The sequence below is a fragment of the Anabas testudineus genome, chromosome 11, assembly GCF_900324465.2.
Source record: "Anabas testudineus chromosome 11, fAnaTes1.2, whole genome shotgun sequence".
Lineage (NCBI taxonomy): Eukaryota > Metazoa > Chordata > Actinopteri > Anabantiformes > Anabantidae > Anabas > Anabas testudineus.
In genome coordinates this window covers 19,718,374-19,744,592 of record NC_046620.1, presented here as the reverse complement: position 1 = coordinate 19,744,592, position 26,219 = coordinate 19,718,374, and the positions used below count along the sequence as shown (strand labels likewise).

Genomic DNA, 26,219 nt, shown 5'->3' with positions numbered 1-26,219 from the left:
TCATCTGCCAGGGTTTAAGGCGCATCATTGTTCAAGCTCACACGTCCTTTCTTATATACAGTATAGTCACTATAATTCACCCTATATATATTCTAAACAATACTGGTGCATCCATGTGTAAGCAGCATTTACTGTTGTAGGTACCCCAGTTTTAATACTTTTTTAAGGCACTTTACCTTTAACAGAGACTATAGACTCAGTTAAGAAAGAATAAGACAGAACTTATTTTAAATTATGTATTAATTAATAAACAATGAATCCAAAGTCTTCAATTTCAGTGATCCAATTCAAATTATTAATATAATGCAGCATTATACAGAAAATACACAGTGGCAAGAAAAAGTATGTGAACCTTTTGGAATTTCATGGTTTTCCGCAATAATATGCCATAAAACGTGATTTGCTCTTCATCTAATCTATATGAGTATAGATTAGTAGTCTAGCATTAACAAATATAATATGCTTCAAAAAATAAAACAAAAAAATCAGAACTTTCATGTCTTGATTGAGAACAATAAAAACCTCAATGACCTCAAACTACTTTGACTGACAAAAACCACAAGAAGATCACATTTTACTATACTTGACTAGTATTTATAGGGCTCACATTCAAATGAACAAATATGGCTGAAAACTTAAAACCTCAGGGCACTGGAGCTGATCGTAGGTGACATTGGAGGTAGGTAACAGTCCAGACAGGTCACCAGTCTAACACATTGCTAACTGTGGGTTATTGCATGGTGCGATGATAGGGTGATGGCATTGCAGCCAGTGCAGCATTATCTACTGTATCAGCACTGAGCCAAGATGGATGGTTTAAACTGCAGATATTATTACAGCTAATGATTCACCTCAAGTGGCCATTACTCAGCTACATCTGTCTCCCTTGCTTGGAGTTTTTTCTTTTTCCCAGGAGAGTTGAGGGAGCTGAAAAGTGGTATAAAGCGAGACACAGGGAACGAGTGTGTGACGGCGAGAGACAAGTGAAAGAATAAGTAAAGAGTGAATATTCATTCAATATTCATTCACCAATATCTGACCTGTCAGTGAGAATATGGTTTCTGGGTGTGGTTTTGGTGCAACAATATCTCAGTGAGAGTTTTGCTGGAGACAAGATGAACATCTATTCACCAAATCAAGCTAAAATTGAATCACACATGGGATAAAATGAAGCTTTAGCATTGAAATGTATTACCAATTACTAGGACAAGAGCAGCTATGAGAACTCTCAGCTTGTAATTGATTGAAGGTCAAGTGGTGTTTTATCTGAAAGTGACTGGTATTAATTGATCAAATTAAAATGTCAGATCCAACGTAAACGGTTAAATGCTCAGATTACAGATACTGAAGAGGAGAATCAAAAAGCAAGTTTTTTTTGCTGTTGTCACTTGGCAAACACTACTTCTCTAACTTATTCTGAAGTAAAGCACTAAAACGCAGTTTTTGTCCACAGCAGTACTTCACCTGACACTGGTGAGCAAGAATCATTAATTATGAATGAGGCAGCAACATTGGGCTGAGTGACCGAGTTGAGCTCCAGAAGAAAAAACCCTCTTCTCTTCTCTAGAGAACATTTTATCACATTTTTTAATCATACTTCCTCTACCTGTCTTGGGCAAAATAAATAAATAAATAAGAAACTCTTATAAACCCACCAGGCACTACCTGTCCAGCACCAGTTGAATGAAAGACAAAATTTGCAACGCTTTTTATAGCTAGTGAAGTGTAATTACATTACAATTCCATTTGCCAGGTGGACTCCAAATCAACATTAATGTTGCTTAGTGTCTGCCAGACATGTAAACAGGCATTTTCACCATAAAAAACAAAACACAACATAAAAATCGGGCTTAGGTGCAGTGATTTGGTCTGAGTGTTTAATGATTCTCCAAATCCACGGTTCAGTGGTGCAGGGTTTTCTTAAATCACCAATAATTTAGAACATGAAACACTTCAGGCTCTGAGCACTTTCAAAATATGGCTGACCCATGCTTTACTGTCCTTGAATGCTACACATACGGATGGCCTACACTCTTTTCTCTGAACACCTCACTGGAACTGAAGCTGACAAACAGCTCACACTACATATATACATAGAGACAAATGATATGAGATGTATAGATAGTAATAGCATAGCTAGATATATATATAATATAGGTATGAGACTAACATAGGTATGGATATATCATATATAAGATATAATATACTATATATATATATATATATCATATATATTTATTTAACACACACTCACATGGTATATGAGCTGAGATATACAAGACATATAGAATACATCAACGATATAGATATTTAGTATACATATAGATATCATATGATGTATATATATATATAATATTATATAACATATATGTAATATATATATATTATATATTAATATATATATGTATATACATATAGATATATATATACATATATATATAGATAATATTTATAAAATATATACACACATATATATATATATATACACACACACATATATATATATATATATATATATATATATATATATATATATACACACATCTGTATAGACATACAGATATTCTAATAGTTTAAGTGTTGTTTTACTACAACTAACTATGAGACAGCACAGTATTTTGTGTATGAAACAGCAGCAGAAATTGTTTGATGAACACACGTTACATTTTAATCTACTTTTATAAATTCTTATTTTTTATTGAAAGAAGACCCTTAATAAGCAAACAGTGCCCAAAGCCAACAGAAACAGACATTACTATTATCTCAACTGGAAATGCATGCTAATTTTGTGTGTTACCTTGTGGCAGGGAGTGTGCTGACTCGGGTGAAAAACACAGAAGGCTCCACATCAACATGCACTCCCAGAGACAGTTCTCTGTAGTAGCCCTCCACTTTGCCTGCTCCCCCAGAGTACTTGAAGTTCAGCACTGCTTCCAAAGTCTGCAAAATGAAAGAGAAAGGATATCCATTCAGATCAAGCTGTACATCACACTACATATCCCGGCTAAAATGAAGAATAGAAACTATGAAGGTGTTCAAGGGCATATCTGTATGGAAGACTGAGTGTGATTGGGGTCAGAGGTCACAACGGGTATGTTGTGCCCAGCCATTCCATCAGTATTTGAGATTTGAGATCAATCCATGAAATGTCAATAAAGCCAAAAAATAAGTGCACCACATCACAGCTATTGTGCTGTTTAATGAAATGGAAGTATAATGGTGGAAAAGACTGAGGGCTGAGAAAAGGTGGCTCGAAACAGATGACTCAGAATCGACATGTTGCGTCCTAAAACGTTATAAGAGAGAGGGAGGGCACAGAGAATTACTCAGAGGTCTTTTGTAGAGGGGGAGGAATAGGACAAGCAGCCAAGTGGGATGCGGAAATTAAAAGTGGCAGTTTATGGTGAGGGAGCACTAGCTGACTCAGGCGATGGGCTGAAGCATAGTAAAGGGAGCATCCAAGGTCTTGTTTTTTTTTCTTCCGCACGGCATGTATCATTTTTTCCACATACTGCTGATGGAGACATTGGCTGCGGCTTTCCAGAACAAATTATACTGATTCCTTGATTACTTTCACTCTTTATCCTCGTAGGTAGGAGCACAGGTCCAATGTGATATGATTTGGAGCCTGTGGGCTAAATGTCTAGGCTATTACAACCCAATAACACACAGATATGAAAACATTAGGAGTTTATTAATAGTAGTAGACCAAGCACCTTCACTTTAAATTTTCACATATCTTGAGCTGCTCAGCATTACTGCTCATACATTACTGGTTTGGCAGTGCTATTATAACTACATACCTATTTATATTGTAGTCACTTGATTAGAATACAGCTAGTGTTCATAGGAAATATGTTCACAGTGATAACAAAAAACACAAAAATATCAGAATAAACATGTTTGTTTTAACATTATGTGGTTAAATAATAAGTGTGACCTATGTAGAGGAATCTGTAAAAGTCAAGGACAAAAACAGAAGTGGAAGATCTGATGAGAAGTTTCCCAGAGTTTCTTCTTTGAGAGATCAGAAGTCGAGCAAGGACCTGGTTCAGGATCTGGCAGCTTCATGTGGATGCCAAATCTGTCCTTCTGCAGCCTAAAGAAGCTTGACCAGAAATGTTTTTTGTGGAAAGGCAAAAGCCAAGAAACCACTTTTAGTGTTTCTAATGTAAAAAAAAAAAAAGAAAAAGAGAGAGAAATAAATACTGGTCAATCCTCATAAAAGAGCAAAGCAAATGGTGCCTAAGACTTTTGCACAGTACTGTGTATATGTGCTATAGTTCAGAATGAACTACAGTAGAGTAACAGCTATCAGCTGGACTGTCATGATATTGCAGTTCACACATGCATGTTCTCCAGAGGATGAAATGGAAAAAAAAAAAAACTTTTTAGTGTTGTCTTTCTACTAAGTCAGTGAATAGAAATGCTCTCTTATGACATTCCTATGAGCCTCAGATGTACTTTGTGCTTAGTGCTAAATAGCTCAAAGCACTGCTGTATCTTCATAAAGGAATGGTGTAGCCGTAACTCTTGCTCTCAGAGTTTTGTTATTTTTCACCATACAGTCCATCATTAGCACTGAATATCCACACAAATTTTATAACATGAAAAAGTACATTGCTTATAATAAGAATTTGTTTCTAATGTTATATTGTCCTAAATATTATTGCGATAACTAGTTAAAAATTCTTAACAGCTACTCTATGTCGCCAAATTAAAAATCCTAATTAAATAGGAGAATGTATGAATGTGCAAATAAGGGTCATAAAATCCAGCTGGACTGAAGTTACACATGACAGACTTTGACAAGTTGATGTGACAAACCATCCTCTTTCACAACGTATGGATTTGGTTCTAAGGTGAGTGCAGAGAAAACGTTCCCCCTTCAGCTGCCGACAAATAATGATTTGTCATTTTCCATAAATCAAAGTGTTATCGAAGTGTAATTCTACAGCCTAGGTCATATGAAGGCAATGACCCATATCAAGAGTGCCCTGATGATGGAATACTAAATAAATTATGATGCAAATTTAAATCCTCATATCCTCTTTGAATACTGTTTTCTTCATTATTTGTCTTCCCTGGAAGGGAAACCATGGAGCCAGTCTGCTTTGGATCTGGAGGAAGAACAGCAGCCCTTCGATGCCAGACTCATGCTGTGCTGGCAACAGAACGAAAAGAACAGCACGTTGTTATGAATGTCATTTGAATTAATGGACTAAAATCTTTCAGATTCCTTTAAAAAGACTCTGGGTGGGGGCGATTTCCATCTTTTCTTAGTGAGCATGTTTCTCCTATTGTTGTTTGGCTCCTGTTTATTAAAGGATAAGGCTGGTGTTGTTTTTATCACTTAATTATCAGAAGCAAATCCCATGAAAAGACAAAATCAATGAGTTTATTTTTCTTGAGATATTGTCTAAAGCCTGATATTGATGCAGAACACAGCTGTCCAAAAAAAAATTCATAAAGTAACATATACTATGACTAAGAATTACTAAGAATAACAATCAACACAACTGTACAGACTCCTAATGATGAGGACCTCTAATTGTCAGCGTGTGATATATATTTGATATATAAATTATACATTATAAACAACTGTCAAAATGAAATGTGTGGGACAATGCTAGTTTTTAGCTCTGTAGCAGCAAAAGCCCAGTATCGAAATGACCAATGGTACATTATAATGACTTATAAATTCTACTTTTTCAAATCAATTTTTTGTATTATTTCAAGCTTTACCCGTCTCTATTTCCTTAATTTCTCATTGTGAATCACAACATCTGAATCAGCAGACCCCAGCTGTACACAACCAAGAGCATATGTATGTAAAAAGTTAGCATTTGTTGTATTTTTCAAATTGTCTGTACATCACTATTCAAAAGTAGAGCTCTGTTACTGTGGTTACACCCACTGTGGTTACATGTGTTCATGTGCTTAAAACAAGTGCTTACCATACTGTTTATTGTAAAAATGTCAAAAGCCTAACGTGTTACAATAAAACAGACAATCACTTTGCACATTTAGATTAATGCATGTAAATACACTCATTGTAATTGTATTTATTCATCCATCCATTAGCTATACTACACCTGTAAAGGTTTGCAGAGGGTTAGAGCAGATCCCAGGTAACACTGAGGGAGACTTGGGGATATATTCTAATTATCTCTCACATGTCTTTGTGCTGCAGAAAGAAACCAGAGTACCCTGAGGAAACCCATACAGGCACAAGGACCCTTATTACAGTGAGGCAAAGGTGCCAACAAGTGAACAATCACACCATGCCTCATATTATTTATAAAGCCAAAAATCACAAATTTGTCTTGGAGGTTTTTAAAACCACTACTAAAAAAAAACCCTCTATGCTAAGATTCACAAAGGAGTAAATCCTCAAAGACAAGCTCACTGTGACACTGTGGGAACACGAAGGCCTCTCATACAGTATTTCAATTACAAATAGCTCATCTCTTCTGTTATTCAGGCCTTGAGATAACAGCGCAGCACTATGAGAATACTATAGCCAGTGCAGCTGCAGTTGAATAAAGATTACCTCTTTACATCAGACAGAAAGATCTTCATTATGAGTAGACTGGGAGAAAAGACCCATACATAAAGGCATTGCATCGTAAGTGATTTTGCTGATTCATGCCACCAATGAACTAAAACAACAAGTTCAAAAGTTTAAAGGTGTGTAAAAATATGGGTTGTCTGTACAAAACACTGCTGTGTAACACAGGTGAAGAGCTCAATGTAAATGGGAGTAAAAAGGTGTTGTCATGTCAGAAGAAGTATCAATTTGCATCAGACATGGACTGAATGTATTATTCCTAATATTGGATTACATAAGAAGAAACATGTAAGAAAACATACAGTACATTATCTTGGTTGCTTAGCTGCTAGGTTTCACATACCTGACATGGACAGCACACTCAGCTTTAGCCTGGCTATTTTGACTATCCTCCTTATCCATCCACACAAACACAATATTTATTTTGCAACATAGGTGAATACTGAAAGTCACAGACGGCTCTGTCACTCCTGCACATGACAGGTGAACAAAAAAAGACAAAGAAGAAAGAATCTGAAGGTTTCTTGAACATCTTGGCAGAGAGATAAAAATTCTGACACATCTAACTGTGGAGATTATGGCATGGCCACATGTCTCCTGACAGGAAAACTAAGATAAAGCATCACAGTGACAGGCATGCTGGGACAGGGGGCTCTTAAAATTGCACAAGCTTACACGTTTTAGTAACCACTCTTTGTTGGCACCAATGCACTGGCCTGCCAAGGTGTTTGATAAAGGAATACTTCAACATTTTAGGAAATTCACTTGCAAGCTACAAGAATAACATGAGAAGATCAATATTGATTTCACAGTAGTACAGTCAACACGGAGGCTTCCTCTTGACGGTTCAGCTTAGCTTAGCACAAATACTTGAGGGACAAGTCCTTTACTTCTGGCACAAGTGCAGTCTATCTCTTCCAACGTCTTCCTGCACACAGCTAATAATGGTAATAATTGCAAACACAAAGATAGACACCATTTACACAGCATCACAAAAGCCACAGTAACAGGCAGTGGTGTGAAACATCATCTTCCCCAGTAACCGGGAGATACACTTGCAACAAAAATTTCTCTTTCAAAAACCATTCACTTGCCTAACCATAATTTAAAAAGAAAAGATTCCACTCAAGTTGCACACTTCTCGCTATTTTTTATTATCTATCCATGGATCTCATTTCAGGAGGATTTCTTGCATGACAGGCACAGGTGGCTGAATGATGGATAGACAGAGGTTCACAGTGTATGATGAGATGAAAAAAGTCTGTGAGCTTAATTGTCCTCGAAAAGAGGCTTGACCCCTGCTTAGGCTGCATCTGCCTTGTGGCAGGGAAGTGAGCCATCAGCTAGGAGAGCCGCTTAGTCTCCTGGTTGGCCCGGCTTCTGCGGAAAACACAGAAAAGCCTTGAGGGCATTCAAATACATTGTGTCCATTTGGAGTGCTGCTATGACTGGCTTTCACACACACACCTGGCTGTCAATCACTGAGCCAATCAGCTGTGCACCCCGGGGTTCCCAATTCAGGAGAAATGGAGAGAAGTTAAACAGCATCTGGAAGAAAGTTTTATATCTAGCTAAGGTAGTCACATACAAATCAAGTATTGAACAGGACTAAGTTGTCTGCTGTCTTCACACATAAGTGGGAGAAACGGCAGTCCAGCATTCCTTCCTGAACTCCTGCTCATTCCTGGAGTCTTGTTGTGACAGCCTCTAAAAGGTTCAAACATGATGGAATATACTCGCAATGATATCAGCAAATGAGATCACTGCAATGTCTTTTATACAAAGCATACTGGTGGATATGATCAACGTTCTTTTAGCTGTGCCTGTGTGCGTTTCAGCTTCTAAGAGGCACTTTCATGGTATTTGTAGGCCTGAGACAGCTTGGCATTATCATGATTCTGCTTGTTGGCAATTGATGATTCATGAGAGAAGAGGGCAGGAGGACTGATAAGAGCGAATATGTTCTCTATCGGTCCCACGGTGTAATGACTTAGCAATAATCGCTGGATGATGAGACGCGAGAGTGCTGTGAACAAGTCTGTGTTGATTTGACAGCTGAAGGGGGTAAGAGCATCTAAAACTGCTCAGTAACAACCAGGCTGCATGCAGACCAAAATAGCTGACACTGCTGACAGGGAAAAGGAAGTTTAAGGGAGAGAACCTAGTGAAGCACAGAAGTTTGCATAGTATGTTCACTTCATCAGCTCCAAGACCATCCCAAAACCAAAAGCCTATCTGGAACCACCTGGAGCTGGTGCATCTAATGATGGTCCTGACATTTCTGCCCACAGCGTTTAGAATGTCACGCTCTGCACCCCCTCACAGTTAGGGTTTGCCTCTGATGTGGCAATTAGGATGAGAGACATTTTAAAGAGTGGATGAGCAACCTGCCCAACTATGAGGGCCCTGTGACGAACGGGGTTATGAGGTGTCAGTCTGAAGCTATTATAGGTGGTGAAGGAAAGTAAAAATACTGTCAGAAAATGTGAAGAGAGCCGAATGACAAATTCTCTCCAGGAACTGTACTCGGCTGCGTCGGACAGGTACAGTAATGTGATGGTCACAGTGGAATACAGAGAGGAGAGGACAGCTACATGAGGCAGTAGTGACTAGTTACTAATTGTGTGTCCAAGAAACCTCAGAAACCTTTTAGCAGTTACTAAGCTTTAGGTTTTATATTCTTACTGTATTTATATTATTACTCCATCCTGAAGTCAGTAACTACCTATTGTATTTAAATTAAGTTTTTTAATTAAATTAATATTTAATTTTAATTCAATTTGAGTACAACAAGAGAAGTCTCTGTAGGGAGCAATTCCAGATGGCAGGTCTTAGATTCAAATTAGCTGTACCCTTGGCCACATCCCCCACTGAAAAGCAAACTCATTCTGACTAAACTTTTACATATACAGTGATAAAATATTAGAGAACCATTGCATCACAGTATCCTACAGCATAGGGTAATAAATTAATGAAAATACAGGAAACTCAAGTGTGTGCCCATACTCTAGTATAGGCTCTAAATTGACAGTGTGAACAAATAGGTTCCAACTGTACTGTGAAAAGTGGCTGTGGTTGTAAAGTTAAAATAAGAAAGAGATCAACAGGTCCATGTGTTTACTGTCACATGCCCTCAACTGTGGATTGCAATTTAGGTGTCAAGCTTGACCACAGTTTGCCCTGTCTTCTGCCGATCTGTTTGGACCCAGTAAATATAGCACTGCACACTGCAATAAAAACTATATTCTGATATTTCCTCCACCTTAGTGAGTAGAAGACACCCACATTAAAATCCCTAGAATCACAAAATCAAACTGTTTTTATGATCTGTTTCATTTTCATTACACATTCCCCAGCCAGCAAACAGAGAAAAAACAAATATTAACGCCTACATTCATTCTTTTAACTTTACTGTATGGAAGCTTTCTGTTCAGCTGATTACTTCCCAGTCGCTTAAAAATGGATTTGTTTCATCTACAGTACATAATCCACATTGTCACCACACATCAGCTCCAGTGCCCCCTCCAACACCAGTGCAGAATAACCACTTCTGCACTGCTGTGCACATCACACAGGCTGCTTATGATTCATTATTCCACACTGTTTCTTAGTGTTGGAGATGGTGAAACAGCCGCATGCAGAATGTGCAAATATTTAAAACCATGGCTCCCTGGTTAGTTACAGCAGAGTCATCAAAGCCTTCCCATATCAAAGCCAGCCCAAAACACTTGATACTACATTGATGATATAATACAATAGCATGCTTTTGTCAGACCCATCATGACTGGTAATTTTTCTCATATCTTTTAAATACCATGACCCCATTCTACTAAAAAACTGTAATGTCCAAACAATTTTTTCTGACTTTAGACAGAGCCATGCTAGCTATGTTAATTTAAACACTCAGGTTAATTAATACACTGTGTCTAAAATCACCATTCAGCTTTCTTTTAAGCCAGGTCCAACTTTTCACTAACCTTTACTAATTGCCATGAGTTCCCAAACTCAACCAAAACAAAGGTTTAATCACAAAACTAGATGTTGCACTGCAAGATCACGTTTTGGTAGAAAAAAAAACATTATGTTGTAGATATGATGATAAGGCAGAGTGAAAATGTGTAAATTACACTCAAAAGTTTCACTACTCATCCAAGTAGGATCTCTAACCAACTTTCATCAGGCTGATGAAGCTACTTGGATGAGCTGTGAAACGTTTTGACCTAACAAGGAGGAAATCCAGTTACCATGACTCAACTTCTACATATCCTTCTTATGTTAATAGTAGGGCTGTCAAGCAAATAAAAAAATCTATTTAATTACATGCTCTGTAATTAATCTAAATGAATCAAATACATCAGTTTTTGTTGTGAAAGGATTTAAACATATTTCAATTTAAGAGAACGAGGTGAATGTTTTTCATTTTCCATTTGAAATAATGGTAAGAACAGTGAAAATATGCCCTTATATGCCGAAGGAATGCTGGAATTGTAGAGAGCGATACTGTTATGAATATTTAAATCTGTGTTTTTCTTAAATGTTGCATTTGTGAGACCAAGCATCAACTTCTTGTCTGCCTTTATTATGTTACAAAGCCACTGTAGCCAGGAGTCGGAAATGACTTACTTTGGCTCCTCGCCCACAGGCCAAGCACTTGGCACTTTGCATTTCATTAATTACTTTGGAGATTGTACTATACAGCACATCCTCCCAAATTACCAGACACATCTGATGGGAATCATGACCACTGGCTAGTTTCAAATAGGCTTTAACACTTCACGCAGCCATCATAAAATGCAACAATTCATTCTTCACTTTGACAAACACACCCTTAGACCACAGACCAAAAAGGAAGTCCCCTTTGTTTCAGTTAGTAGTTGAGAGGGACATAGAGTAACCAGATAATGAACAACAGAGTCAAAGGACACTGTTCTTAAGAGGTCAACTCTGTACTGTACTGCACTCCACCCCCCACCCTTATGCCACCCCAAACACAGACACACAGATGTCTCTGTTCATGTTTGATCAGAGCAAAACAGAGGAGGTCAAGTTTGAAGATAAAAACAATAATAAATAAACTGCATGATGATCTCTCAGCAGATGTTTATGCAAAAAGACACACAGAGATATAAATACAGATATAGACATTTTACACACACATATACAGACACTGTACAAATCACTGACAAACACCAGCCAAATGACAAGGCAGGTGTGTGATATATTAACACATAAACATCTCATTGTGGGTGACTGTGGTGCAGCTTAAGGTGATCTGTGCAACACCAGTTTAGTCATCATGCACAGTAGCATATGGAGCCACGCTTGGCCTGGCTCACCGGATTTCACACATGAATTCAAGTCCAGTAAGCATGATGAAATGCTTGATTCTTAATTTCACCCACCAGGTCTGCATACACCAGCAATTCCACACACGCACACACAGAAGCCAGCAAGTTCATCATGACCTTCTGGGGCCAGCGACAGAATTTTAATCTGAGGCTCATTTACTCAACTGCTGCAGGTCTTGCTGTGACTTGATTTTTTTGAACCTATTGAAAACATTAATTGCCAAAGAGACTAACTCTAATCACTGGAGGGATTCATTTTTAAATTTCTGACCTGCTCACCATTAAATCATTTTCATAAGTACACTAAATATACTCTTTACATGTACCGAAAAACAAGGCATGAGCCTAATCGCAAATTATGTTGTAGATTGCGGTTGCTCTGTTCTGTGGAGGCTTTGGTGGCTTACATGTGACATGTGTGTCTGATTTGTTATGTTAAAGCTGCTATTTGTAAGAGTTAAATTTTTTTTTGTAGTAATATTTAACAGTCTGACAGCAATGCAGAGGAATATATAAGGTTTTTAAGCAAGGCTCACTCTTCTAATCTATCAGAGAAGATAAGTTGTATGCATGATAGGTAGGTTTTGCAGCATTTTTATTTATTGTAATGTTATAAGACTGATACCCGGAGGGCTGGGAAGAATATGGTGGAGAAAGAGGTCTGGCAAATTGAAGTAGGTAAACAAAAAATATAAACAGATTCAAAAATGTAAATGTATAGACAATAAACGCAATGTAAAAAAATAGGTAGGATCCCAAGCGGTTGAACCATGTCAGAGGTTACAATGATTTTTCCAAATATTACAACAGATATTTATCTTTATGGCAAAATAAAAAAGGTCTAGCCTCATAGTTAATTTTTACAACAAAAAAAACATTGCATAGTGATTAATCACTATAATATTGCTGACAACAGTGACTGAAAAGTTTATAGACCAGCATATTATTTGAACAAAGAGTCCTCTAAAGGGACATCAAGTCTCAACAGCCACTAGTTGTACCAATTGTTACTGTTCAAATAAGCCTGTCTCACAGCAGCTCATAAAATGCTGCCTGGGAGTTGTACATTTTACATGAACGGTAATTAGGAAGACTAATACAAAACTCAGTTATCCCTGGGGTTAGGGTCTTAATGGACCAGATCATTTGGGCATCAGTTAGAGACGAGGAGCCTGCAGTGCCACATCAGTATCTGCACTGATGATGCAGCGACAGATCATCACGGATAAGATGTACAGTACTTACTTGTCTGCTGTGGATTGTATATTCAAGCATATAGAGAATGCAGGAGATAAAAGCTAAATAAAGAGACTTTTGCTGTTTCTGCCAGGATGAGATTCCCCCTGCCTATTTCAAGCACTCTCTAAAAAGTTTCAATAAAGCACTGCATTGACTGTCAGTGCCATAGCTAAGCTGGTGAGTGACTCTCATGAGTGAAATCAAGCCCATCATTTAACCATTTACTCAAATGTTAACAATAATCATATAAGTAAATCTTAAAAGTTAAATGTGATACCAACAGTCAACTCCTACATTAATCACAAGGCAAATATTCAAAAGCTGAATAAAAGCACCACATGCAAATTATATCACTCAATATTTCCAAGATTTCTGCAGAATTGAGTAAATTATGGACTATTATAATGAGTGTTAAGAAAGATGAAGCACATAATTACATCTGAGCTTATCAAACTACTACCTGGGGCATGAAAGAGACAGCAAACTGTATCTCTGTTAAAAAGCGATAAAGATGGAACCAGATGCAGCTACACAGGTCCACAGAGGCAACGCATACTGTATCTTCTTATTTGTGTGTGAAAAAAATTTAAAACACATATCCCAGTGGGTTTCCATGCCAGAATCAGCTTCTCAGTGACACATCCCCCACCTCAAACCTCATCCATCTTCCTATTTCTCTGGACTCATGTTTCCTTCTGTTATCTATCAGCAAGGCACGATATGTGCTTCATGTTGTTTGTAGCCAGAAGACAACAGGCAGCCACAAACAGATAAACTGGAAAAAGGAAAGGCAGGAGGGGCACAGCTGTGCAGCTGTAAAACCCAAAACCCAATCAGTGAGGACTGTGTGACAGGTAAATGAAGGACTCACAGATTAGTAAGAGTAAAAATGCAGGTAAACTGCCAGACACTGTTGCCATGCCGAGTGTGTGTGTGTGTGTGTGTGTGTGTGTGTGTGTGTGTGTGTGTGTGTGTGTGTGTGTGTAGGTGGATTACCATAATGACGACTATGCCTTTTGATTAGTCTTACTTATCTCATGTGCCCCATCTCTCCTCTCTACAGCCACCTCCAAGGAACGACACTCAGAGCTAAAAAACTTTCCAAGACCTGACGCAAAGGTCTAAAAATAGACATTGAGATTGACAGATTGCATGCTACACAGAGCTCTTCACCCTGAGAGAATAGATGGGATATTTAGTCCATTCGTTGTTCCCCCTGTGGCGTCAGGGGAGACAATTATGTTAAATAAGGCCAAATCTTTCACTGAGGGAGCTGGCTGTCAAAATCCCCACAAGGAGGCGGTTTCAAAGGCATGGTAGAGAAGCAGCTCTGTGATAGAAAACTGGACTATGGTGACCCTGGTGATGCTTTGAAGCTTCTGGAAGGCTTTTATTCCTTTACGTAGGGACTGGCTACATGCCTGGCAGGTGGTAGGAAGTCATACTACACTGTTGGATTCTTCAGCAAGGTGTTATATATGAAAGGAAATCATGGAACAAAAGCCTGTTCACAAAGTCCTGTTGAGTGTTTTGGGCTCAATGCCGTCTCTGTTGCAGAGAGGTGTGGTTCAGCCTCCAGGGGCTGAAACTATCCATCATGATACAGTACACCAGTCAAAAAGCAAGATGTTTGGGTGCACTTCAAGCCTTGTCATAGTGTGACTGAATTATTGCTTTTATCTTCACCAGCCTCTCTGTTTATATGTCTCTGGAGTGAAATGCTGAATAAACACCAATAAAATGCTATCGACTTGTTTATAGCTAAAGTGAGCATTTGCATCAATAGCAGACTTAATAAGCAATGCCCAGAACACAGTACTGACCAACACAAAGAGGTTGATCCATATTTTTACCCTATATCTGATCTGTGGTGAATATAAGATATAAGAGATTAACTGGTATGTAATGATAAGCTGTAGTGTACCAGCTAAAGTTCAACGCATCGGGTAAACAAAATGGTTAAACATACAGAAAATCACTCATAAAACAGTCAAACAAATGAATGACATGTCAAATGAATTTTACTCAAGGTCTTTGGTAGGGAATGTAATAGTTTTCAGACCATGACTCCCACATGAAGACCGGCGATCTTAGCGATCTTACTACTACACAATCCAGCAGCTTACTGGGACATGGTGGCATACAGAAGACCCAAAGAAGCAAACTTGAGACTAGAAGGTTTCTGGTTCAATCTCTGGATGGAAAAAGTGAAAAAGCCTCATCAACACCACTGTGGTGTAATGTGTAAATAAGCAACTTTATCCTAAAACTGTAAGTTAGCCATATCAACCTAATAGGTGATGATATGTCAGTCTTGTGTACAACCGATTTCAGCTGATCCTGGTAAAAAAGTAGTAAAAAGATATTGTAGGTTTAAATATGTCTAATATGTTTTGTATTCCAGAGGACTAAAAACTTCAAAAAATCAGCTTAGTGTTAACTGCAAAGTTCACAACAAAAATGCACCTTTTACCCCAGGAGACCACATCATTCAACGTTAAGTTTTAAAGAATGATTGTAATCATAAAAGTGCATTTTCTCTGTTCTATGTGGGTTGCTGTGAATAATATTGTCAAATAACCACTGGGTTTGATTCCTCAGCTCCTCCAGTCCAAACGGCCCCAAGTAAGACACTGCTCCCAGCACCTTTTGTGTGACTGTGTATGTGAATGAGTGAATAAGAGGTCATTTATAGCCACAGCCACTTCCTCTACAGGTACCTAGGTCTGCAAATCAGCATGTTGACATCAGCAGCTCAATCAATGAGGATCAGCCAATAACTGACACACATTAAAAGAAAAAAAAACAAACTCAAAATTGGTAGTGAACAGGTCATAGCATGGAGCAGAAACAGTTTTAGTCCTGAGCTAAGAAAAAAATAATTTGGATGTTCAGATAGAGTTTCACACTTCAGCAGACAGCTGTGGCAGTTATAAATATCTGTATCACGAGCTGGGATCTGTATCTGTGAAGGGAGCAGAACTGCCATCAGCAGGGCTGGGCTTCTAAAAATAGCAGGCACACTGGCTGGCAGGCAGGCAGCCGACTCTGCCTCTGTCTCCACTGGATTTGATTAGCCTTGAAGAAGGTCTGCCCACTCCAACAACACCCCTGACACTGCGTGTGTGGCAACTCGTCTTGTCTGGAAGCCTGGTTCTTTCTCGATGCGCATGACCACAGGCACACTCCTCCTTGTTAGAAAAATGCTTACATTAGCTTTGCTGCTGAACAGTCCAATTTTTTTTTCACCAGCATGCTAAGGGAGGTATATTGATTTAAGGCGTCCAGCAATCTAAATATATAGAGGCTGGTTGAAATGATAACAGCAACAAATCATCATTCTTATTAGGGAGCTGTTAAACTAATAATTTAATTAGAGGTGAAAATTTAATAGTGGCAAATTCTCAAAAACTTATTTCCAAAGTTAGATCTGTGTATTTTCTTATTTGTTTGTTAATTAATTTTACAGTCTGCACACGCCAATGAATCCAGTGTACACTAACTGCTAAGCATCAAAGCATGCTCACATCTATTTTGGTCTATGGTGCTACCATTTGCTAACACATTGCAACTTTATGACACATGTATTAACATGTATTGCTACATGGTGTTTTGTAGTGACCTTGATCTAGTAGCCACAATTGAGAAAGAAATCTTCCAATTTAGCTTAAAAACCAAATTTACAAGCGAAGAGTATATTGTATCCGCAGGTAGCAGCTGTCTAATGAGGCTGCTTCAAGCAATTATTTCAATTTCTGACTAATCTATTGAATATTTCTTAATTTTCCGTATGATTAGTCTACTAAATATAAGAAAATACCACACATTAAAATCACAGTGAATCTTCAAAAATCTTGACTTGTCCATCCAACAGTCTAAAGACCAAAGACATCACATTTAAAATTGTACCAAATTTTGCAAAAGTTTTGTTTTTAAGGATACCACTTAGTAGTAGTGTGCCAGTAGTGGTGATATCTTCCAAATGACTGCCTGAAATACTATTTAATTTCATATTTTGCTGGGTTAAGAGGTGCAAATCATAGAGAAAGCTATGCACTCCAAGACCCCTGATGCTGAAAAGAGGAAGCACAGTAACAGCCTCCTCTTTTTTTTATACTACTTACCTCACATACGCACCTCTACATTCTAACCACAATCTCTGGATTGCAATAACTTGGCATTATGAACAGGAAGGTGAAATTGCACTGTATGCAGCTTTGCAGCAGCACCTAGACGTTTGGCCTTTTGAAGATAATCGCTGTATGTGTCTGAGGGCCTGCCTATTTCTGTATCATAGTTTCACTTGAAATGCCCTCGATGACATCTGTCCAATGAACACAGGTGTTCAGGTGGGCTAAGTGAATGAGCAGTACTGCACACTTGCCAGTACTACAGTGACTGATGGGCTATCAGAAAGGTGAAGTTACTGTATTTCCTTCGTTTCTCATCCTCCCAGTCTGTCACTCAAGTCAACCCCCACATAAATCCTTAGCAGATGAAGTTGGGGGTCCAAATCTCCAAAGTCTGCAGCTTCAGTGACATGCACAAATATTCCAGTAGGGACTATCGCAGAAAAAGCTGTAGACATAACAAAGGCATAACAATCTTAAATAAGAGTAATACGGAATAATTGACATTGTCAAAGAAGCCAAGTTGTGGAAGTGCCTCACTCTCCTAAGGGGATGACTCATTCAAAAAGTGTAAATAATTGGCAAAACCAACACGTCTGAAGAGCCAGTTCTCCTTCACCTGCAGTGGATCTATCCCACCCTGACAGCATACACATTTGCCCACAGGCATTCGCAATTTGGTGAGAGGATTGAAAAACAGGTGCTAAGATTGAGTGACGAAAGGTCAGTGAGATAAACATGTTGCCTCCTCCTGGGCGGATTACAGATCAGTCATTATTTATTGCACTTACTCATAGACCGCAAGCTCAAGTACACATGCCAAAAAATGCCAGTGTCAAAACATGGCAAAGAAATATTATATGGAAAAGAGAACATTAAAAACTCAAAGCATGAACAGAAAATTGTACAAATTTGGTTTAGGTGGTCAAAAACACACTTAATTGGCCCACTAAGACTTCAATATGCAAAGAGCACCCTGCTTTACTGCCAGTCAGTTTGGCTAGAGGGGTTTCAATTTCCTGTGCGTCTGTCCAACCTCCAGGCCAAAACCAGTTATTAGCAGATAATACATATTCTCTCTCATTCTATCATGCACACACACTGACAAATCAAGATCTATATAACACCAGTAGTGTGCCTATTCAAAAAGCACTCTAACATATGCAGAGACATAGCTGGAAAAGGTAACAGTCAGAGGGGCAGAAAAGTGCAGAAAGGTCTTTATGCAACATATTAGCAGATCAAATTAAGAAATGCAATCAGGACTATCCTTTGGTTGGAAACTGAAAATAAAGTCAGGTTATAATGACTCTATATTGAGAAAAACCTTTTCTTCACTGTCTTTGCACAGACACTTTGCACTTATTTAATTGTGGTCGCAAAGAGAACACAGATTTACAGGGATCCATGGGGGAAATTCATTCTGTTTACAGGCAGCAAGCCATGCAACACTAGAACTAACAGAATGCTTTCAATGTTTAAGTTTATGTTCTCACTGTCAAACAGCTCATTGAGAATTAACTATGAAACTTGTTGAGATTAGATGGATTTTATACATTAGAAATCATGTCAGACAGGTAGAAGACAAAAGAAGATTCCTTGTTTGACTAGTATAATCAAATGGATTTTATAGTAATTTCTTCTTTAATTCATTTATTTAAAAAAAACACAGATCCACTTATACACATCATGTAGTGGGTCCAATTAGCTTGGAAACAGAGTGAGTTGTAGCCAAAAGATGTTACCTCCAACATTTTCAAGAAACAGACCTTTTTTATATCAGTTGGAAGGGTCATATTATACTTTCTGTGGTTACTATACTTTCGATATAGTTACATATATACTGTTGTGTAGTTGGGTGCCCATGTTAAATATAGTTAGAGGTCACGCACAAAGTGTTTTTTCCGACTGTGAAGGGAAGTAAAACGTTTCTCAAAGACAAAACTATTAAACAACAATAACTACAGTTACAGGACTAATCTTGTATCAATGGAGCCCCAGAATAAAATATAAACCATGAATTAAGCATAATATAGCTACTTTTCCAAGTAGTTTATAGACACTTGTTGCCTAATATTCCATTACATAACTGGTTGCTTTTATGACAAACAATGTTGCACCTGTCTGCATAAGGTGCTTGCTGTGCTATGGTTTAGAGTCAAACTAAACAATACAGTCCATTACAATGATGAGTCATTCAGTTGGAAGCCTAGAATACATTTACTAAAGTATAAAATCAGTACACAGGCGTTTGCTAAGCACACAGTAAAATAAATCACCCTGGTGTCTACTGTATGTCCAACATCACTGGTGTCTAAACTGTGTAAAAACTGAGATCAGAGATACATTTCACAACCCTACCTGCCTGAAGGTTGACTTCTACCAGGACAATAGCTCTTGTGTAACTGACTTTACTTTAACCACAGTTCCAATGCCAAACTCTTCTTAATAAACCTATCCAGTGATAATACAGCACAGCTTGCCTTTAACAAGGCCTGTGTCTTTTCTTCATCTTACTGCAGTGATACTGGACACCTACCAGGTTGTGTAATCTGCACATGAAAAATCCAGCTTGGATGGCTTGAAATTAAATGACTAAACCTAACCCTTTTTTTAAGTTCTCACCTTGAGTCTTTGTCTTTCCTGTGTAACTAGGAAAGTGGGGGCTGTTTTAAAGGCAAAGTTGGGCACAATAAATATTTATCTGATTTCAGTTTTTTCTCTGTCAACTGATGCATGTCATTGATTGCATCCTCACTTTTGCACAGAACTACAGGCATGAGGAGCATGCCTTGAATTTTTTAATTTTTCCATCTCTTATTAATTTGGCTACTTTTGAAGCACTTTTGATGAGTGTGCACTAGATTTGCAGAATATGTAGTGATGGATGGTTACTTTCTGGAACATGATATAAACAAGTGTAATAAAGTCTGAACTGTTTGCAAAAGGGCTGCTACATAAATCTGTCTCTAACTAAGCCATATTTGACCATGAACAAGAAACATCCTCCTGTACTTTTCCTACCATTAGTTATCATCCCGTAAAACTTTTCCACAGAAACTCAGAAAAATTGACTGTTTGGCAGAACATCTGAACATCAGACATCAATGTTGTTTTCTCTCTTGGTGATTCAGAGAGGAGAGAAAGAGGTTTTTCTGTTTTCAAAAGTAAGACAGTGCAGCCACCACACTCGCAGGTGGTGTGCTGGCTTGCTACAGATGACCCTCAGCAGGCAGATTCAGTCAGTCCGCCTATTTCTTCCCTCAGACATCCACAAATCTTCTACAAAACCTTCTCCCCTGCTGATAAGCTCAATCTAGTGCTTCTCTATTCCACCTATCTTTATCTCATCCCGTTTCCTTCCATGTCACACTTTTTCCTCCCCTTTAAAGTTTTATATAAAACCTGGTTAACAGGTTCCTCTCATTTGTATGCCTGCATTGGGGCTCTGATTCCTGATTCATAGAGCAGAGCGCATCTACAGCCAGCCAAAGAAACTCAGTGTTCTTTCTATGGACCAAAAGTGAAATTTTGGTGGTAAACAATTCCATAGTTTTACCTAAACCTTGCAAACACTGTACACTTCCTTAATGTGCAGAGTGAGAAGGCTCAATATCCCAACCTGAGCTATTCATTGTTTGCATTTTTCCTAAACTATGCTACAAGTCATGAAACACAAGAAATCCACTGTCCACATCTTGAGTCAGGGTTGACCTTATTTTTTATGAACATTAAAGAGGCTTCTGTCTATTTTACCTTGATATGGCTGTACTCTGCCTTGCCAGACTCACTGCTGACTGGCTTGGTCTCAGGTCTGGGTTTTAGCACTTGGCGCAGAGGACTGGAGATTGGCAGGCCTGTGACACTGATGCCATCTGAAAAGAAATCATAGAGACAGAGGTATCATTAAGCAGAGCAAACAGGCTAACTTAGTTAAGATATGAACACTCTGTGGTACAGCATATGTTTTCAGGAGATATTTTGTGAGGAATTGCTTAACTAATATGCTCACTTTGCTTGATCTGGCTGTTATTTAGTGATTTCCAGCAATTTCTGAGTTTCTCACAATTAGTTTATGAATCCAGCAAACAGGTAAATGGGTTTGGACTTAATGGCATCACATGCATATTTGGTTAGCAAGCTTTTTTCATGTGAGATTACACCCCTTAAACCACTATATGTCTTGTGGCTGAATGCATACTGGAGCTATTGCTTAGCAACCAAAATTCAGCATGGCAGGGCTGTCAAGATGTGGATTTCTCCACAAGCTGAACCGTTGTGAATGAAATGTAGAAAGTCTCATACTTTGGAGAGTGCTTCTTCGGTCAGTGTATCATCAAAATGACGGGCTGTGCTCTTTTCATTTTTACATGGTTATAAAAATAAACAAGAAAAGCAAAACAAAAATGCATGCCCTCTCTCTATTTTACATTCTTGTTGTTTTGCTCTGTATTTATCCACCTGTGGCCCATAACAGCATGCAAAGTCAAATGATACAATGATGATAATAAAATTTACTGATCCCGATGGGGAAACTGTTGTTGGGTAGCTGCATACACAGTATATGAAGGTTTCTTTGTCTTATCCAAGAAACATTTGGTCAGTAGGAACCCAGAAATCTCGACCAACGACCACTCTACCAACTGATCATCAATTGCCCCTCGATTGTTCAAACCAGCAAATATTGTGAGTTTGTACATAGATAATTAAATGTCACAAAATGGGTGACAAGAAGGGGAGCTCTCTTCCCCATGGATAAAAAAGGCAAACATGTACTAGGGCTGCAAGATTTGGTAAAAAGACGTGGTGTCTTTATTGTGGAAAATATTTGTGATTGCAATCTAATAAAACAGTATCATGACTCTACTTGCTTAGTTGTCAAAGAAAATACACATATTAAAGATCATTTTAAAAAGCTTATTTCTTTAGAACATGTAGCTTTAGCCTCATTCTTCATTTTAATTTAGTAGTAGTGTTAGCTAGTCCAAGCTAGCTAAAGCTATTAAAAGCTTCTACAATTGTTTCACCAGACAAAAGGCAGAATCTTTAACTAGAAAGGAGAAGCTTCCCTTTGTTGTTAAAAAGCCCCACCATATGAGCTATGTGAAAATGAAAAGCCTGACAGGCGTAGCATTAGTAATTATGGTGGACAGAGCTTAGCAAATGGTCAAGTCAAAGTTTATTAGTTACAGCAAGCCCCAGCTAATACACTCCAGCCTTACAATAAACTTCTCCTTCCTGACGGCTCTAATATTCAAATAGGCACCGATTTACCTTGATGGTCAGTTTGGAAGCTGCATGGCACTGAGATGAGATGAGGTGCTGAATCATATTGCATTACCACATAGTATTATCAGCAAAGGCCTACCTGACACGATGCATATTAGAATATGTGACAGATACAGAGGAAAGAACAGCCAAACAAAACTATGAAAGAGTCCGGCACATTGTCTCACTTAGGCTGCAATATCTATTAATGAACAATATGTCAATCAGTTCAAACTTCATCAGGTATCTGGGGAAAGGTCCTGTGTATTCACGGTATCCATTCAGAGAACCACCGAAATCTAATCAGTGACTTTGGATCACCTTGGCTTAACATAACATGTCGTAAGAACTGCAGAAAAAACAAACATTTAAACAATGTAATCATAATTTTTAAATATAACATCTGAAATCATCAGGTGTATTGTAAAGTAAGCATGTGAAGAATAAATGAATGATTTTGTATTCATGACCTTGAGAGAAGTAAAGTGGACACAGTAGCAGCTCCATTAGGGACCACCACAGGGCTGCTGCTTTCAACCCACGCAGACAATACTCAAAATGACGCCCAGAGCCTGTGCTTTGACGTCAAAGGAATCATATCACACTCTGACGTCAGCAAAATGCAAAGCCCTGCAATTTTCCCCAAGAAAGGGGAAATTACCAGCCTTAGCAGCAGCTCTAGCAATTGGCTTCACGATGGACAGATACAGGATATCAAACTCTAATAGGCACATGCAAGATTGGTAAAATACTGGAGAACCAAAAAGAAAAGGTCAGAGCGACTGAGCGGATGGAATTATTGTGATGTTGGGTACTAATACTGTGGAAAAGTGGCTAATGCTAAATGTACCCTGACAACAGGTAAACACAGATTAAATGTTCACATTAGCACCACACGGTATGAACAGTAAATTTAATCTGAGCAGATTAGAAAACATGGAGACTTCTAAGTAATATTAAAAAACTCTTGTTTGAATATACAGTATGTAAATTAGAGATGTGTCTCTACTAGTAGGAAAAGCAAAGAAAAGACTTTTTGGATTCCCTTATATTAAACGTCATCAAATTCTATAGCTTACTGTCAGACAGTATTATACACTACTACACAATTTAGCTGTCATAATCCTTAAAACACATTAACCTGTTACTGTATTTTGATTTTCTTTATGTTTTTCACTGTCACACCAGTACCTGATGTATAACACCCCCACTAAAAGAGACCCTTGTATTGTTTTACAGCTTCTGTTTTCTCTATGAATGCTGACTCTAAGTTGGCTGTGGATGGAACCAGTAACCATATAATAAATGACCAACCAGCTCTTCCATGTACTGGCACCACTTTTTACTTTCAGGTCATTCAACTTCAGTAACAAGTTATATAACAAGTTGTGCAACATCAAAGTATCAGAAATGTGGCCCAAATGATGTTTGATTGGAGAGACTCTACACAAGGATTTGTGTAGTATTGATGTTATAGTAATAACAATAGAGTTACTTAAAGTCATACTGTCCAAAATGAGTCTGAGAAAATGTTAGGCACAATCAAGTCATGTCAACGAACATTGCATTTGTGCATCAAATGCATATTGCATCATAGCTTTACAAAATATATGTAAATAATAACTAACAGAACTATAAACAACATGTCACGAACTACAGAATGCAGACAAATAAAAAAATTGTCAAACAAGTCAGAAATCAGAAATGACTGATTGACTGAAATCCTTAAATCATTACAAAGTGATTATGGCCAGAGTATTCTGTGTCATTTCATGCTATGTGAAGCTGGTTGGTTTATTAGCTGGGTTGCAGCAGTCACAGCATGGGACCTGCTCTTTATGAAGTCAGAACTCAGGCTCAGATGCTGTTTGGTCACTACTGCTTGAACAACTAAAACTGTCACAGCATTTCTCTCATACTTAATAACTTCTGTCTGGGACAGCCTGAAGTCACACTGTATACCCATCTATTGATAATGCACTACCAAGATTAGCAAGATTAGTCTCCTGTTGTTATTGCCTCATTCTCTGTATCCTGCTGTTAAATAGATTAGATATATCCATATGCATCCAGACATAGATTCTAAGTGGCAAAAAAGGAAAGACTCTAAAATAAACACTTTCAGGCTTTATGGGCTGCAGCCTCCATTATGGTACGCAGTCTTTTCCAGGAGGTACACATGACGTGTCATGTCCTGTGGTACAGAGACTGTGTGAGTAATGGGTGGTGTGATTAACACTGGCACTGCTCACAATCATCCCCTTCTTTACACCTTCCTTCCAATCAGTATCTGTCTAGTTCTCTCTGGAAAACACCTCAGGGTGAATCCAGGAAGCTCAGCATTTCTACCACTAGTCACTTCGCTGCAACAGCAAAGATAAGGAGTGTCACATGTGCAATAATTGTGACATTATTAGAACATCAGCGATACTGTGGCTCTCTGCATTGCTCTGACAGTCTAGAGCCTTTCTCCTGGAAGATAGCTATATCTAATAAATATGAAAATTATGACCATTTACAGTGTAAACATTAAAAACTCCCTTCAATATCCTGCTCAGGAAAAAAGTCATAAGACTAGAGCATCCAAGTCAAACACTCCTTAACCTCAGTTTTATATTAAATACTATATGGACTTGAGATGAACAAGCCAACCAGCCGAAACCAACCTGTAAGGTACAGTTATTTCTGGGCATCAAATACACCATTAAGCCAATTCAAACAATGACAAAAACAGTACAGTTTTGTCTTTTAGCATTTCATTTAAACCCACACTGTTACTTTGACGCGCAACACTGAAACTGTAAGAACATCATTAAGTTTCTATAAGTCTTACAAGGTGAAGGAAGAGAATGGGGCTACTTCAGCAGAAATCTCTCAACTTATATAAAAAGATTTGAACAAATGATTTCCATCATTACAGTGTGGATGGTCCATTAAAGCATGAAGGCAATAACATACAAACAGCTGCTTTGTTTTAACACCACTAACATTTCCTGGCATTCAAATAGTCACATGGCCTTTAAAGTGGAGCTACACTAAATATGCTGCTGATTTTTTGACTTTACAATCACCAATGTATGGGTCTCATTAACTTTGAATGCATACATACATAAAACTGTGTGCTTACATGTGTGTCTGTTTAAATTAGAATGAATTGCATCTGTTGCACTGCTACTGTATGTCCTTTTGTCTCTGTGTCACGTGTGGATGTCAACATGCCACACCACCAACATTTTCATTGTGCTTGCAAAGTGGGTAGCAGACAACCTGTCAGTTGGGCCAGTCTAAACTTTGAACAGATTCCAGCACATAAGGTAGTAAAGGTAAAGTTTCATACAAATACTAAGTAACTAACAGTAGCTGGGATTTCCAAGAGAACAGTCAAGGCATATAGGCAAGCTTCATTGCTTTCACCTGCTCCTACTCAATCCATTCCCTCACTCAGAGAGATTATGTGGTTGAAATGATCAAAATTCAGATAAATGATACAGCCCCTCTGTGTGTCCTCTGTTTGAGTGTTTGTGTAAGTGCTGAAGCCACTTTCTCCTGATGTTTAAATGAGGCAGTGAGAACAATGGAATATCTCAGTGCAATTTCAGCTGCCATTTTTACAGAGTTGAAAGGTTATTTCTTTCCCATGATTGGTAGATGACTGTAGAGTAG

At 38.2% G+C, this 26,219-nt stretch overlaps 1 protein-coding gene across 2 annotated transcripts in view; it reads right to left on the bottom strand.

The window, feature by feature from the left end:
- Positions 1–26,219, bottom strand: part of trappc9 (trafficking protein particle complex 9) — a 174,271-nt gene that overhangs the window by 79,865 nt on the left and 68,187 nt on the right. For both annotated transcript variants that reach the window (XM_026347506.1, XM_026347507.1), the window contains 2 exons: positions 21,045–21,163; positions 2,798–2,940 (listed from right to left, as the gene is read on the bottom strand). In XM_026347506.1, coding sequence (XP_026203291.1) covers positions 2,798–2,940; positions 21,045–21,163 — 262 coding nt within the window. The remainder of the gene's footprint in view (positions 1–2,797; positions 2,941–21,044; positions 21,164–26,219) is intronic.